Below are 17132 nucleotides of genomic sequence, written 5' to 3' on the forward strand. Positions count from 1 at the left end.
GGGGGGTGGGGGGGGTAAGGAGGCGAATGGCTGCGATAAAAATCACGCGAGGCAAAAGGGGGAGGAGCCAAGTGGCACCGGGGACGCGCGCAATTGAGAGGACTGGGCCTAGCCGCTCCAGGGAGGCCGGGCGAACGGCCGTGAGGGAGCGGGCGGGCGGGGCGGAGAGAGTGACAGACAAGCGCCCTGCCTGCCTCAGCCGTTATTTCTGGCGAGCTATGGAGGCGCGGAGAGAAAAGGTGGCATGGAAGAGAAGGGAGTCCACTTCCCCCCCACATACACACACACACACCCGAAATTCGGGTGAAGAAAAGCATGGCTGAGCCAGGGGAAACCCTGAGGAGAAAGAGGTACAACTTCGCGGAGAAAAAAAGAGATGTGCCAAGGTAGTTTCCTGGCTCGTCTGGACCCAACGCGGATTTGTTGCTCCCTCGGTAACTTCAACTCGCCCTGCTGCCACATTCACATGGAGCGAGTGGCAGTTGGCCAAGGGGCAGGGGAAGCGCTAACAGGGTGGACAGACAGCTGCAGCTGGCTATGGGTTAAAGTGGGGGCTGTAATCTGTGTTTGGGATTACATAACCAAAGAACGGTTGCTATTTTAGATTCATTTAATAAGGGGATATAAGGGCCTGGACATAGGTATTTGGCTTTAGGGCATCTGTGGCCAGCCCTTTGGGCATGTAGGCATGGGGTCGAGGGCAAGCGATGGTCCTACTGCCACAGGGCACACTGCAGAACATAGGCAGCTTCCCTGTCACTGGCTCCATTTGGGATGGTTTCGCTTCTTCCATGCTGAGCTAGGCAATCGGCAACACAATGTAGAGAGATGCAAGGTTTGCGGCTCCTCTTGTCACCTGGAAGCCACCTGTGCCTTCAGGTGGATAACTATAATGTCTCCATGGGAGGGGAAAACATCTGTAAACATTGCAGATTCGGTACTTTGTAGTACTGCCACTGTGGCACAAAAAGAAGGATCTTCATAACTTATTTATAGAAGGTCTCCCCAAATCTTGCATTCATCTGTGTAAACTGCATGGTATAAATCAAGGAGCCAGCACTTTGTGGCATCACTGAGACACAAAAAATGGATCCCATATATTAAACTTTGTGGCTCTTATATTGACTTCACAACAAGCACAGATTCAGATGTTAATGACATTGCTATGGCACAAAAAGATGGTTGCAAGACTCAAGTCCTTGTGCTTTTTACACAAAATTACCCCATTTCCACCATCAAATCATAGTTCACATCAGTACCTATGGGCTTCGTTATAATGATTATAAATTCCACCTTGTGATGCAAAATCCTAGATGCTCCAGAACCATTTAATTTGTACTCATGATGACACAGTAACTCATAAAAATGAGTTTAATCATTTGTAGTGCACCGATCCTGGAACCTAGATTTGTAGCACATCTTCTCATCATGTATCCTTTTTTAAATAGAATATTGAAATTCATTATATAATCACAGTTCACCTACACTATCCAAAATAATCCTTCCAACATCATCTGGCTTTTTGCATGGGTCCTCATAGATCCTTGTAAGTTTTACATGTATCCTTACATCAAACCATATCATACGGTGTAGCCATGGCTTATCCCTTCAGCATGAAGAACACAAATTCAATGTGTGCTCTGTGTGTAATCCACATAAAGAGATCAGACTATAATGGGTCCACATAGTTTTCCCATTTAAGTCCTATAAGTTATTAATTTTATTTTTAATAAAATGAATATTCAAAAAAATGTATCACACTTATTTTTTTCTCAGCTTTCCCGAACCTAGTACCTTCCTGATGTTTTGGACTACAGCTCTCAACACTAGCCCCAGTCTAATCCAAAAACATCTGGAAGGCAGCAGCCTGGGGAAGGCTGAAAGCACTTCCTAAACTTATACTAATATCAGATCACTGCATTGTAAAAATCACAATGCTAGTGAGTCTTTTCATTACTGTGTCACAAAAACTGGAATTTGGAAATGATACTTCCCAGACTGAATGGTTTTTCCATTCCAACAACAAATTATGCTTCACATATCATAAAATATATAGTTCCAGCTCTTCCTAAATACACTTACCATGTGAAGCCTCTTAACTTAATACATTCATATCATAACATTGTACCAGATGGTTGTAAAAAATGTTTACAGACAAGCTCAGATACGGTTCAATACAGTTATGCCCTGGAAACTGGTTATTTGAGAGACTAGCTGGTAAAATGGTTTTTTTTAATGCATTCAACACTACATAAAAATCTGTACCTCAGATTTAGGTTTTTATGATGCAATATTAACTATTAGTATTGGCACTCAATGTAACACTTTCAAGGGTTCAAAGTGCCTCTGAAACAGGTTTTTTCCAATCTAGATTTTTGCTCCACAGTAGTTCCATGAATGTTACATCAATTCATTTACTTTTCTTTTTTAAAAAAATGTTGCTCAACTTTGATCAGTGCCAATACGAAACAGTACAAGATGACATAAATTAATTTAAAAGCCATCAATAAAATAGATTTTTAAAAAATCCTGCAAACAATGGTCACTAGAAACAGCTGGACAGAAGCGGTTAAAACAGTAACTCATTAAAAACCTACAAAGCTGGAGTAAACATTTTGAAATGCAACCTGCTATTTCTGCTATGCCCAAAAGAAGGTGTCACAAAGCACTGTGTTATTTGTATACTGTGAGTCTATGCAGATCACAAACTCTAATTTGATAGTGGGTTGGAATTGAGGTCCTCCATTTAAAAGACATGAGGATCCATGATTATAATCTTTGCGTTTGCACCACAATGGCAGTTTAAAGTACTGGATTCATGGTTTTATATTTTAGGCTGTGGACAAGGATGTGAGCGAATTGATGGCAGCTTTGCATGGCCTATAACAAAAATAAAATTAATTCAACAGACTCTATTTGTATTATGCTAGATCAAACTTTTTACTATCTATCTGCATAAAAGTCATGGTGGAGACATGTAGGAGAAAAAGACAAATAAGGTCCACTGTGACTGTGCTTAGATGAAGGTCCCCACCAGCGACCAGCACATGTCTACTATTTCTACTATTGCCAAAGCAGAAAGCTTTGCACCTAGTCCAGCTAGGAATAATTTGAACATGGAATAATTTCCTATGTAATATAATAATAAACAGCTGTGAAATAATTTGAAAATGTCTGTGTCCAGCTTAGAGTATATTGTCCAATATATGCATTATTTGCATTTAGTGTATTAGGGTCATTGATTAGCTAACATCTAATCCAGTTTCTCATTTCTTACTCCTACTAATAAATCTAAACATTGTTTCAAATAATTCAACAGAATCTTATTATTGCCTGATTGAAATCCATGAAGTAAAGAACAATCACCCAAGGAACTATAGTAAATTAAGTTCTATAGCAGCTAGCTACTGGGTTGAAATGCTAGGGGCTTCTTTCAAAATGAGTTAGCACAACTTCAGAACTGGAGGAAGCAACTAGATGTATATCAGAGCAAACTGTCTTGGTGGCAAACATGATAGTTTTCCATGACCAAGAAGATCACATTTATTAAGATGTTTGTTTCTTTGTTTTACTTATATACTGTTTTATAGAGACTTTCAAAGTGACTTGCAACAGATTTGTACATACAATATAATCACATTCAAGGATAGTATTAGCAATAGAAATACCTTGGTGTCCATATGGTACCAGGATTCTTCAGGCAGCATTTCCCTGACTTCATCTTTGGTCTTCCGTAGTGTTGCCAGGCAGCAAAGCCACGTAGAGACTTTGACATAACAGAGTGGACCTTTGTCACTCAGTATATGGTGCTTTCAAGTCTTCCTGTGTTGTCAGCATCTATGAGTAATTAGTTTGGGTTTTCCTTCTTCAGACGTCTGACAAGATTAAAAAAAAACTAGCTGGGAATTGCCCACACACCTAGTACCTGACCACACATCTATACTGACATACCAGCTACCTTTCATGTATTCTTTTGAAATTGAGAGAGAATTACTCTTTCCTCTGGCTCTTCAGCCGTTGGTCTATGTCCAAGAAGAACAGATTCAAGACTGGTAGTTTCCCAAGTGGGCTATGTCTGGTGAGGATTTCTTTGTAAGAGAATTAAAACCTCCTTCTTGAAGGAAAATAAAACCTCTAACCTATCACAGCAATGAATGAACAGTATTCTCAACAAGTAGGATGGTCTTCCCAGAATATCATATTTTCCAAGGACTATGATACTCATTTCTTGGAAAAGACTATGTTCTCAAATTGAGTGTGGGATGAAATTGAAGCCAAGCAATTGCTGTCTGTTGAAAAAGCAGACTTGGTTTTCTTGGTGTATGGTCACTTCTGATAGACAAGGGAGAAGAATGAAACTGTTGCTTAACTAGCCCATTCCAACTAATAAAAAGTGATCTAGCTATTACTAGAATGTGTGGGTCATTGTAGATGACTTTATTACCAGGTAACAATATAATTAACATCTTCTAAGTGAGCAATTGATAGCTAGAGGCACAGGGTTCTTGATCTCTTACTCCGAGTCTGAAGATAGCATCTTCTGGACGCTGTTTGTTGACCCCAAGCCAACCTGTATATCTATAAATAAAGAGGCTGCGACAAAACAAGTGTTTTGTCAGTAGGTGATACCCTGCTGCTGTGGTATTTCCTCTTAGTTAAATAACACCATGCACATATCATTATACAGAGTACACAGTGTACAGAACTGCCATCTTAAGGGACAAAATCCAGCATATCCCGCTTCAGATAGTGGCTTGGAAAAAGGGAAGGCTAACTTCTCATACCTAGGCACCACTCAGTACACAGCCACAGGGACACAAAAATAGTTTGCTTCCTGCCTGTGCCTACTTGGACTAGTGCACTGGTACATTGTTAATATAATCAGTACAGTGGTACCTCGGCTTAAGAACTTAATTCGTTCTGGAGGTCCGTTCTTAACCTGAAACTGCTCTTAACCAGAAGCACCACTTTAGCTAATGGGGCCTTCCGCCGCTGTCACACAATTTCTGTTCTCATCCTGAAGCAAAGTTCTTAACCTGAGGTACTATTTCTGGGTTATCAGAGTCTGTAACCTGAAGCGTATTTAACCCAAGGTACCACTACATTCTAAGATCCCCACAGCTAAATAACGGTGCCTGTCTAAAAGCCACCTGAAACAGTTTTCTGAAAACATTAAGGAGGATCTAAATTCTACAAAGGGGACGCAGGTGGCGCTGTGGGTTAAAGCCTCAGCGCCTAGGGCTTGCTGATCGAAAGGTTGGCGGTTCGAATCCCTGCGGCGGGGTGCGCTCCTGCTGCTCGGTCCCAGCGCCTGCCAACCTAGCAGTTCGAAAGCACCTCCGGGTGCAAGTAGATAAATAGGGACCGCTTACCAGCGGGAAGGTAAACGGCGTTTCCATGTGCGGCTCTGGCTCGCCAGAGCAGCGATGTCACGCTGGCCACGTGACCCGGAAGTGTCTCCGGACAGCGCTGGCCCCTGGCCTCTTAAGTGAGATGGGCGCACAACCCCAGAGTCTGTCAAGACTGGCCCGTACGGGCAGGGGTACCTTTACCTTTACCTTAAATTCTACAAAGGATTTTTGCTTTGGGCTTCTTCCATTTTCTATTGATCTCACTGCTTTAGAATAAGAGTCAGCTGCGCTAGTTGAATGATCTTGGCAAAGTGATACTCAGAGTTTAATTTCCATAATGAGAGCTGCTTGGATTCTATAAATTTCAATTTCTCCCTTAGGAGTTCTTAGCTGAGTTGTGGTCACTAAATGATGTTTGAACTGTTTTCTGCACGTGACATGGGGCATGCTTTACGGTATTTCATTATATTGTTGGGTATACGAAACCTGCCCCAAAATAAGGCTCTAGTGAAGCTTCAGCTTAAATGAACCCCTTCAGCTCCTCACAACCAAATCCCCAACAACTTTCATGCCTATCAGTTTGAAAGAAATGATATGCTAACATCTGGTTGGAATCAAACAGTGCAACTATCACCAGGTTGTCCCAAGTGCTAAAGAAAACACACAAGTGTTAAGAAATCAACCAGTATGAAATTTGGTTTTCAAATTTTAATTCTTAACAATTTAAAAGAACACTTAATATAATTTAAGTATTTTAAATAAAGACATAAATTATTGGAACCAAAGCAGCAACCACCCACCATCTCCACTTTTTCAAGTCTGCTTCAACTCACTGATGCCTGCATGAACAAAACCTAAGCCCTTTATACCTGCCTCCCCACACTGCTTCTCAGACATGCTTGTTGTTTTCTTCAGATTAGTCATGACCCTAGCAGGCATAAGCCAATGTTATCCCAAAAGGAAGCCTTTTATATTTCTGGAACTTTATTAGGAACCCCTTCAGCTGCTTAGGAAGATTCTAAGAAACCCAGGGTAGTGAGATTTACTTCAAGGGTAAGCTAACAAGGATGTCCACCCAGTCATCACCTCAGCCTAAAAACCCTTTTCCTGGATATTTTGCTGTCAATGGTACCCAGGCCTGTTTCTCCACCATACAAAGTGTGTTTAGCCTTTGCCAGGAAGTCTGGATTCAGCAGTGAGCATATGCTTTCTCTTTACTCTCCCTTCCTTGGCACAGGTAATTATTAGTGTCTCACTCCTTCTTCTTATCTATACCTTTCTCATTTCCCTCATCGCATTGTTTCTGAACCTACGCATTACTCCAAACCATAGTCATTTGCATTTGAGCTTTCCCTTCTGGTGCATGTAGGCTGCAATTTTGCCTGGTCCTCTAGTGCCCTACTCTATTCTGTATAAAGCGCTCTCTCTCTCTCTCTCTCTCTCTCTCTCTCTCTCTCTCTCTCTCTCTCTCTCTCTCTGTAACAGCAATTATTTAAGCTTGAATGTGGATAGCCTATATAATCTGTAACAGCTAACCATCTTGCTATTCTACATCTTTGTATGGGTGCTTCAAGACAAAAGCCATTTCACTCAAATGTATGCCAATACACATGCCAAATGAAAATAAACGACATTTGTTTATATTGCCATTTGCTGCTTCTTGCTAATTTCCACACCAAAACAAGACAATACTGTGTTCCTAAAGTAACTGTGCCCACTGCAATACCCCCTGTGTAGAGATGCCCAAAGTAATACTTTTGTGAACATGTCTGTAAGATAATGGGGTTTTGTGTGCATATAGAGAGAGATGCAGGCTAATCTGGTACTATAATATTATACAGTACGATCACATCTTATGTACATGTACCGGTAACTTCTGCAATTTCAGCAATACATGATTGAATGCTAGCAGGTTGACATCCTGTAAATTAAGCCAGCATGAGGAAAGAGTTTTTAAGCTCTCAGCTTTCCTTCTGAAGCAAGAGGAGGAGTTTGGATTTGATATCCCGCTTTATCAATACCCGAAGGATCTAACTTTCTCCTTTCCCTTCCTCCCCCACAACAAACACTCTGTGAAGTGAGTGGGGCTGAGAGACTTCAGAGAAGTGTGACTAGCCCAAGGTCACCCAGCAGCTGCATGTGGAGGAGCGGAGACGCGAACCTGGTTCACCAGATCACGAGTCTACTGCTCTTAACCACTACAGCACACTGGCTCTCTCCAGGTCTGTGATGCTTCCACAAGATTTCATGGGAACTTGGACAGCTCTGAGAGATCTCGAAAGAGCATTCTGGGGATTCTGGAGCCAGCATGCCAGTTCCAGAAATCCTTGGCATATATGCAGAACCCTTGGCTTCAAGTGTATTATGTATAGAAATTACCAGTGTTTCAGAAGCCCTCCTTTCTTTCTCTCAACACATACAACCCTCATTGTTCCAATTTTCTTTATGTTCTGTCCTTTTTACCTTGCATATAGTTTTCGTCCATGGTGTTATTAATACCTACGGTACCTGGATGAGTTCCAACTGAAAGTGTGCATTAATGGAAAACCTCTCTGCGCACCGAGTACAAAAAAATTAACACATTGAGAAGTGTTCATTAGAGGATTAACAAACTCTAAACTTCCCTTAGCAAAATCCCATTATTTCTATGAAACAGAATGTCAATGCTAGAAAATGAACTATTTTGCAATCAGATGGTGATGCTGCCATTTTAATTTCCCCCAATGCCTGGAATTACATTTTTGGTACCAGAGAGATTCACTGATATATGAACCAGATGGGCATTTGCTAATGGCTCCTTCAAACCTGGCAATGGCAAAACTCAAATTATCCAGTCTCTCAATATCCTAAACAGTTCTACTTGGTGATACTATGCAGATATGAATACACATTTTTGAAGTGTTGAAGGTCCTGACAAGCTCATGCTGAGGACGGCGGGGGTATGCTGTTCCTGATATATTCTGGTCCCAAACCATTGATAAAGTATTCAATGCACATTTTTGTCCTTTCATTCGCACCAGTGAAGAAAGAACACAATAAATCAGGCTTGCTGTTTCTTCTCTTCCCAACCAGCAAATGTTTGTATTTGTTGCCTTATGTGTTATTCCAAAAATATTAAAGTTAATTCCCATTCATGTCTATGGAATACATACAAGAGACCTTCGTCTGGGATTTTGCCTTTGTATAATGTAATCTCTTTCACCAGTGCAGTGCAGCAGGGAGAAATCTTTCAGCCATGGGTGCCCCATCTTTTCACAAGAACAGGAATCGTCCAAGTAGTCTCTTCCTCCTCTCTCAAGAGGGGTTGTCATGTCATCAAAGCAGTTTCCCAACAGCAGCAATAAATTTTGACAAAACAGCATTTAATTTGGCATTCTTAACTGACAAACATAATTTAGGTAGAATTACACTGCAAGACCAATGCTATCTGATTCATGGATATGATGAATTCCTGTAATCTGAGCTTTGGCACTTTGAAGAGCACCACTTTAGTCATGTTCCTGTAAGTTTGCTAATTCTCATTTTATTGAAGTGAGTTTGCTCTGATTATTCTCTCAGCCCAGAGCAAAAGGGCAGCATTGACCATAAAGTTGATTCAGACTTACATGGTTTTCTTCAGAAACCAGAAACACCAAGAAATGTTAACTATGTGGTGTGTGTGTATATAGAGGCACTTCCTTGGGGTCACATTATATGCTGTTCAAATAAATCAACCCAGGCATGGGGGAACGTTTCCAGCCCAAGGGCCACATTACCTCATGGGAACCCTTCTGGGGGCCACATACCAGTGATGTATGTGGCCGGAGGCAAACATGGGCAGAGCAAAAAATGCAAAACAATAAACAAAACCCCTAAACGTGTATATTATACTGGGAAATCCTTTTACTTTCATATATTTGAATAAAATATTTGAAAAAGAGATACTTTACATAAACTTTCCCAACAAATGCATGCCATTTTGTTCTACATTTTGAGATTGCCATTTTAATGCAGTTAAAATGCTTTTTTATACTTTTTTCTATGCTTTTTTCGCTGATGTTTTTGGAGCTTCAGAGACAACCAGAAAGAGAAGGATTATTTTGAAACACGGGTTTATCAGAAACATCCCAGTATTTTCTGATTGCAAATACTCTATTGCAAAAAGATGCAGCTGCAAATATTGTCCATGGATTTGCTCACAAAGGTTAAATTTTTGCCTTAACCAGTTCAAAAAAACCCAACAGGCTCTAGTCCTCAAATAGCTTATCTATAAATACACCTTTATTTATCCAGCTGTACCAATTAAATGTTTCTCCTTCAATTTTAAAAACTAGATTACTTGCTTTGTAGGAAAAATAATTTTGGCTTATTGTGTCCTGAATGCTTATGGCATGAGAAATCATTTCCTGTCATCAACACAGTCTGGTAAAGAAATTTGCTGATGTGCTACTTCCATCTCATCTACGATGCAGAATTTTCCTATGGTCCCCTTCCTTCTTCAGGTCTTTTGTTCCTATGGATAAAATCCTCTGCAGAGCTCTGCACCCATTAGGCTCTCTTCAGAAAAATTAGCACTTAGGACCATGCTGATCCTACTCCTGTCACTTAAGATGCAAGAAGCTCCTTGCTGAAGGCTCAGATACAGATCGTTAACCCAATCCCACAATTAGAAACACTTCTCCTAGAGAAGCCGATTATAGCTCACTATGACTCGACACAGGGAGTAAGTAGCAACTGATAGAACTGGAAGTAGGTAATGAATAGCACACACAATGCAAAGTTCCAGGCCATCACCACAGGGCTTGATGATCATTTGCGGAGGAAACTGCACAGATATTTTGTGAGCCATAACTACAAGCAGAAAACAAGGCAACTGTTAGTAAATGTTTCGCCAGTTTAGTATCAATCGATGCCCCCCAGACGGTTTAAATTATTGCAGAAATCACAGAAACAAAGTCTGCCTTAAATGAAGTCAGGCTACTGGTCCATTTCCCACTGATTTCACTGATTGGCAGAGATTCTTCAAGTGTTTCAGTTTCTTTTCCAGCATTACTTGGAGATACAATAATATGGGATCAGTACTTTCTGTCTCAGGAGTACTTACTGAATTATTCCTATGGAGGATATCACAAATAGTCTATGTGAATTTTTCAAGAAAAATCTGAGTAGGGCAGAATTTTTACTGGGTCCTGCTCCTGGATTTTATTTTGAAGTATCTTTATAGGTTTTCAATTCCACACAGACATTCCACCACAATACTTTCTAAAGTTCTTCGCAATCTACTTTAAACTATCCTCACATCACATCTTGTAAGTGGTGAAGTCTATTGTGTGCAGGCTATTTACAGTACTTAAAAGCTGAACATGTGAGCCAAATCAAGGAAGACTTACCGCTAAACACTTTAAGGAAGGAAACTCCCAATTTACTTCTCCCTCTACAAAAAAGAATCTGTTAAATGATTTAACTTATTTGCTTCTCCCCAGTTTTCTCTGCTTTCAACATGGCTGTGACTGAAAAATAGTATTTACATTTTCTAAATATCTCACGCCGAAATTGAAGAACTGCAAGAGTGTAAACAGAACCACGGCTTCTCTCACATCTTTCTTGAAAAGCCATTAGTATAATACTCTTAATTTATAATAAACAAAATTTCTAGTTGATTTAATTGAGCTCTACAACATTGAGCTTAGAGCCAATTCTATCTGGCCACTTAATGATGAACTATGCTGCTATAACTCAGGTAACAAATTGAGAGGGCAACAAATGAATCACACAGTAAACATGAAGTTAGCTTTCTTTTGCTTAGTTAAGTAGACTCAATATGTACTTCATTTCACACCCTCTCCTCCATTCTGCCCATTTCCAAAGCAGAGCAGGGATCTGATCTTACACCTCCATACCAGACTGGCAGGTGTCTAGAAAACAGACAACATTCCTGGTATGGCTGAAGTATCTGCTCAAGAGCACTCTGAATGCAATGCTCATACAGAATAACTATAATTCCCGACTGCCATCATGAATGCACCACCCACATACAAGGAGCTCAGCTACTCAGGTTTCTACATCTGCATTAATGTGGCCTCTGGGGGCAGACCTTCTTCCCTACCCATCAAGAAGGTCCACAATATCCTACTGGGGTCATAGGTCCACAATTCCCAGAGACCATAAGATTAAAGCAACTTTAATTTACTGTTAGCTGTTCCCTGAGGCTTGGTTAACATTTCACTCTCTTTCAAGAGCAAACTTAGTTATTTTTAAAATTCAAACAGATAAATAAATAAAAGACCTGATCCTGCCAGTCAATAACTTTTAAAAGCTCCACTGATTATAATACAGACGTTCAGATCTTGCTTAGCTCTTAAACTGAAATTGATGTGAATAAGTTCTTAATTTTGTCTTGATCATGTTCCAATAAAAGTACTGTATTTTTCGCCCTATAGGACCCACTTTTCCCCCTCCAAAAATGAAGGGGAAATATGTGTGCGTCCTATGGGGCAAATGCAGGCTTTCGCTGAAGCCTGGAGAGCGAGAGGGTTCCTGCAGGGCTCCCTAAGCTTGTGGATATCAGCCTGCTGTCCGAAGCCTGGGGCACGCTGAGCAGCGTGCCCCGGGCTTCGGGCAGATATCTGCAAGCCTGGGGAGACCGGCGCAACTTCACGCCGGGCTCCCTAGGCTTGCGGATAGCAGCCTGTTCTGGGGGCTGGCGAAGCTCGGGCTTCCCCCGCCCCAGCCCCGCGCCTGGGGGGAAAAATAATAATTCCCCCCCCAAAAAAAAAACTAGGTGCGCCCTATGGGGCGAAAAATACGGTAACTAGACGTACAACAACAGGTATCAACATTTTGCTGTTAATCACATTCAAAATGGTTATGTCTATTTTTTCTGTTCCAGTTTAGAAATGTCAGGCTTTAAATTAGGCAACTACAAAGTTACTATTCAACACAAATCTTTGTTTTAATATCACATATTGACAACTGCCCAATTATGTTGGTGGGTGCAGTAAGGAAACACAGGCAAGTGTCATAACACTAGGGTTTCCTAAATTATCTAGCCTATGAAGAACTCTTCATAGGATTTTAGAAATTACATGCTGAATGCTTATGTAGTCTCTAGTAAAGGGAAAGCTGCTTGTTGCATAGTGAAGTTGTTCATCCTTTTTGGCAGTGGATACAACACTGTGTCTCTTTTTCAGGTGACACAAAATTGGACTGACAGAAGGTGCAACAGAATGAAATGCGGAGGTCACAAAATTAACCTAAACTATATCAGTAGCATATCTAGATATAAAATTTTAAATGCCTTTTTAATGCAAAATCCAAACATTACAATAGTAATGGAGACATTTAAAAAGTAAAAGTAAAAGGATGTGCACATTGTCTTTAAGAATTCAACCAATAAAACAGGCATTATATAAACTATTATTTCACTACAGCTACAATGTGTTTCTTCTTCTCTGACACAAGCGGTACAGATCCAGGCTTGCTATGTTTCCGGCGATTCATTTCCCTAAAATAAGAAACATCAAAATTAGATTATTTCAGCCACAAGGGGTATAATTTTATTTAAAAAACAAATTAACTGACCATACTCTACATTGCTTCTAAAAAACAATATACTGAAAATGCCCTACTGTATTTGGAAAATCACTAACTGGCTGCTAGATCATAAACTTGGGCAGAAACTCATTTTGAGTTGCTTCTTTTAGGCAACAGATTCAATTAAAACAAAACTGAATAACGTATTTTATAGTGTTCTCTACTATTTCTAAGGATTGTCTATTTTGTTCCACGGAGAAACCACCTGTTCCTTTTCTCTTGAACGTGAGTATTTACCACCACTTTGCCTTCCCTTTCCACCCCATTGCCTCATGCAATCTAATTGCTTAAATTAACAAATAAATGTTACAGAATCATTTGCAAGAACCAATACATCATCTAGTCCAACTAAAATAATTAAAGCTTGCCAATAGACTCCTGTACAGATTTCTTTCAATTTGGTAAAGTTTCAATAGAAAAGAGTAAACTAAACTGCTCTTCAAGTTAGCAAGTTTCCTCTAAATCTATTCAAAAGTGTTGCTGGACTAACTGAAAGAATGGCCCAATATAACATGTAATTTAACAAGGTAAAGTTAAGAAGTAACATACTTTCGCCGACGAGCTTCTTTCATGATGCGTTGCTCTCTGGCCTGGCTGTAGATCATCTTTGGCAAGTGTCGATGGCGACTTATACGTTTGATTTGAGGGTGGTGCTGGAATTTCTCTTTCAATTTCTCATTGTAGTTCATAGCTGCTTTTTCCCGAGGAAGAAGCTACAGAAACAGACCCTGGTGTTAAAACTGAGCAGGTGGTAAAGATGACTTATTTCATAAAGCCAAACAGAACAGTTTTAGAAGTGTGCAATTCCACAAGAAGTATTGTTGGTTCCCGTGTGTCTGCTAACAGGTACAAAACTGTCACTGCCAGATCTCCAAGAACCTGGCAAATATCAGCTAAAATTGTGCAATCCACACTGTGCAAGCATGAGAGAAAAAGAATCTGGATTCTTTAAAAGATGTACTAGAAACTGTGTATTCTTCTCCCATCCCCCACAAGTGGACTATTCAGGTTGAGGGGACAGAAAGAGTAGTAAGAAGGAATAAAACATCACATGTTAAATAACCCTCCAATTAACTGCAATCACCCTGCCCATTAGAAGAGGCAGCAAATATGAAGTAGTCCCTGGAGTGGATTAATCGTGTATTTCAGAGGGAAGCAGAGATACCATCAGGGCCTATGCCAGGCAAACTACCCCCTCCCTGCTATTTGCCAAAAAGCACCATTTGCCTCGTGAGAAGGAAGGAGGGGGGCTGGAGGAAGGGGGCTGTTCATGCTTCATTTTTAACTGCAGATGAGTGAGTGGCAAAACTGTGTAAGTGTAAAACTCCTGGTGTGCCTAGGCAAAAAGGCGGTATAGAAATTCAATAAATAAATAGTTCGTTCCAATAGCAGTGGGCAAAAATGTAGTCAAAGCTTATTGGACGCTCAGAAAAACCAAGAACTAGTAGAACTTGTTTTCAAGTAAGTCTGCTTAAAAGTGCTACCTAAAACCATTCTGGGAACCCATCTTACTTACATACTAGCTACCATCCCCAAGTTGCTCAGTCCAATGCAAGCATTAACATGACCTATTTTTTCTTTGGATTTTTCAGCAGGCATCTTAGGGCTCCAATAACCCTGTGAGGAGAGTTCCACTCACAGCACCCACTAATGGAAGGAGTGGGGAGATGAGGTGATTTTTACAGATCCCCCCTTCCGCCTGAAATTTTGCCCCAGAGGGTTGAAGAACCCTCTTCAGTGTGGGAGATGATGTGGATAGAAAGCTGCTGGGGAAATAACTGGAAGTCACATTCTGCCCAATTTTGTTGGCAGGTACCACAACTGGATCAAAGTCCATCTACGTAGGTCACCTTTGGATCCAATCACAAATGGATAAATACTTGCACCTGAAGTTGACGCAAGAACTTACATATTTATTATTTAAGTTTGCCATACTTTATAAAATGGCTGCCTATTTGTTATCACTTTACTGGCAATCTACACAGAATTTCATCATTTTAGAGTAGGAATAATTTTTTGCTGGAAGCAAGGAAGCAGAAGCCCATTCTACTCAGCTGCTTAGTTAGGTATAGTTTATTTTATTAATTGAGTAGGACGGTTTCAATTAGCCTCTCTTCCTGGATACCTTGATTTTTTTTCTTCTATATCTATAAAAGGGTCTAGAGAATTAATGGGAGGGGGGTTGTTCACCTATAGAGTCAAAACCTAAGCATCTTGATGCCAAACCCCTAATGATTTCACCAACATACACGAATAAAGAAAGTCACCTTTTGGGGCTCTAGAGGAAAACATTTGATACAACTGGAGCTGGAGTTGTCTTAGCTCTCAAATATAAGATATTAAATTGAATCAATGTTAGCAGACATTTACAGGAATGAAATACAGTAATCCTTTACAAATTACATGCGTTATTTTTCCTTGGTCATTATCTCAAGACATCCCATAATAGTTTGTTTAGTCAGCAATACATTCCAGGCATTCCTGCAGTGCAAATTGTCAATGCAATCCAAATTAAAAGGCTTTCATTTTAATTAAAGGCAATTACTTTAAAAAATGGTTGCTGATAGAACCCTGCTCCTTCTGCAGACAAAAACAATATTGTGAGTTTATATGCACAGCACTCCTGAATTACTGTGTAGGTGAATGTGTGCAAAATCAGGAAGGGGAGGAGAGGGAAGGGAGCTTGGAATAGGAGGAAGTGACAGGGTAACATCCATGATGAGAGGCATTCATACAAAGGTCAGTATAATATAAAATATAGCATGAATTTTCACAAAATGGCAGTAGAGCAGAAGCCAGGGGCATGTCTCAGGATTAGGCATGAACTGCACCTGATATTCACATTATGTTCATAGCCCCATCATGTTATAAACACCTAGAACAGAAATCTCAATATCTCTTTTTTTAAAAGCAAATGCACAATTGTATCATCACCTCCCTGACCTCAGTTCAACGCATATTGACAACTTGCTCTGGTTAGCGCAAACAGGCCAGACTAAATTCCTCCAAAGCATCAGCTTTGAGGGCTGTCCTGGGCTTGTGAGACTATGATCCAAGATTAAAGATGATTCCTGTTATTATATAGCAAAGGTAGAAGCAAAGGCCTCACACTAGCACTTCAAATATTATATTTGTGCCTATATGCTACTACTTCAGACAGAAGCTCAAAAGGACTGGGCTATAAAAGCTCACTGAATTACTAAACTCCATACTAATTGTTATACAATCCAAGAGAGTTCTACAAAACATTACAATGAGTGAATACTTGTAATTACTAGTTCGTTTACATTATCATGACCACAGCTGTAGCTTTCTCTTTGTGAAGAAGATACCCAAGATTAGCGTGCAGCGTGTATAAATTGTATCAGGTGCACCGCATTAGATATTTAAAATGCCCATCTCATGTAACTTATTCAATTGCGTACAACTTTTGCAATGTAAAAGCGGATTTGCTTTCACAAAGTCTGCATTACATAGATGCAGAAACGTAAAGTTTCTATTTTGGAAAGCAGCACAGTCCTTTTTAAAGAACACTCTCCTGCAGCTGTAACAACTAGATGTCACTTATCTCCACCACAGTTACCCAGAATATCATAGGCTTAATCGTCAGCGGAGTGTAGACAGGGTAAGCGCCTCTGGCTCCTGCAGAGATGCTGTTCTTGCTAGAGTGTTCCACTGATTTTACGTAATGAGTGCAACGCCAAATACATTAATGAAGCAAAGAAAACATGAATGTCAGAAATGATGAATACTTGAGCAGCCTCAGTGTCAAAGTACAACTACCAGTCAAATAAACACTCATCAACTATGAAAGCCACAACCTAAGCAGTGTATTTAGGTCTAATCCAAACGTCAAGTAAAATTGTGCAGGGCATCTCTGACAGAGAATTCTGCAGTGATGGAGAAGCTCTTATTCATATTGGTTTCTTTTTTTATAAATAAGGTTTAGCCTGCATGACACTTCCTATGCATTAAATATTATTGCATTTTTTTTCTTCAGAAGCTTAATCTTTGGCAGTATCACATGAGCATGGAGCTGAATGATCAACTCTACTCTCAAAGAGCATTTAGCCAAAGAGCTACTTCTGCACTCCTCCCCCAGTCCTACTGCTGCATTAGCCAGTGCTAAACCAGTCTGATTTAATGTGTCATAAAAAACTCAGGCTTATCATTTGTCTCGCTCCTGACAAATCTGGAGGAGACAATCTG

General features: G+C 40.2%; 1 protein-coding gene and 1 long non-coding RNA gene across 2 annotated transcripts in view; one reads left to right on the plus strand and one right to left on the minus strand.

Annotated features, from left to right (window-relative positions):
• The window catches only part of LOC309374234, a 19913-nt gene continuing 2781 nt past the window's right edge, over positions 1-17132 (plus strand). The window contains exon 1 of the long non-coding RNA XR_014170432.1: positions 1-434. This is a non-coding gene — a long non-coding RNA (uncharacterized lncRNA). The remainder of the gene's footprint in view (positions 435-17132) is intronic.
• Positions 12258-17132, minus strand: part of DCAF13 (DDB1 and CUL4 associated factor 13) — a 19719-nt gene continuing 14844 nt past the window's right edge. The window contains exons 10-11 of the mRNA XM_081918890.1: positions 13473-13636; positions 12258-12834 (exon numbers count right to left, since the gene is read on the minus strand). Of these exons, the coding sequence (XP_081775016.1) occupies positions 12747-12834; positions 13473-13636 (252 nt within the window). The 3' untranslated portion in view covers positions 12258-12746. The remainder of the gene's footprint in view (positions 12835-13472; positions 13637-17132) is intronic.

This window comes from Podarcis melisellensis, assembly GCF_964234715.1.
Source record: "Podarcis melisellensis genome assembly, chromosome: 7".
Classification (NCBI taxonomy): Eukaryota; Metazoa; Chordata; class Lepidosauria; order Squamata; family Lacertidae; genus Podarcis; species Podarcis melisellensis.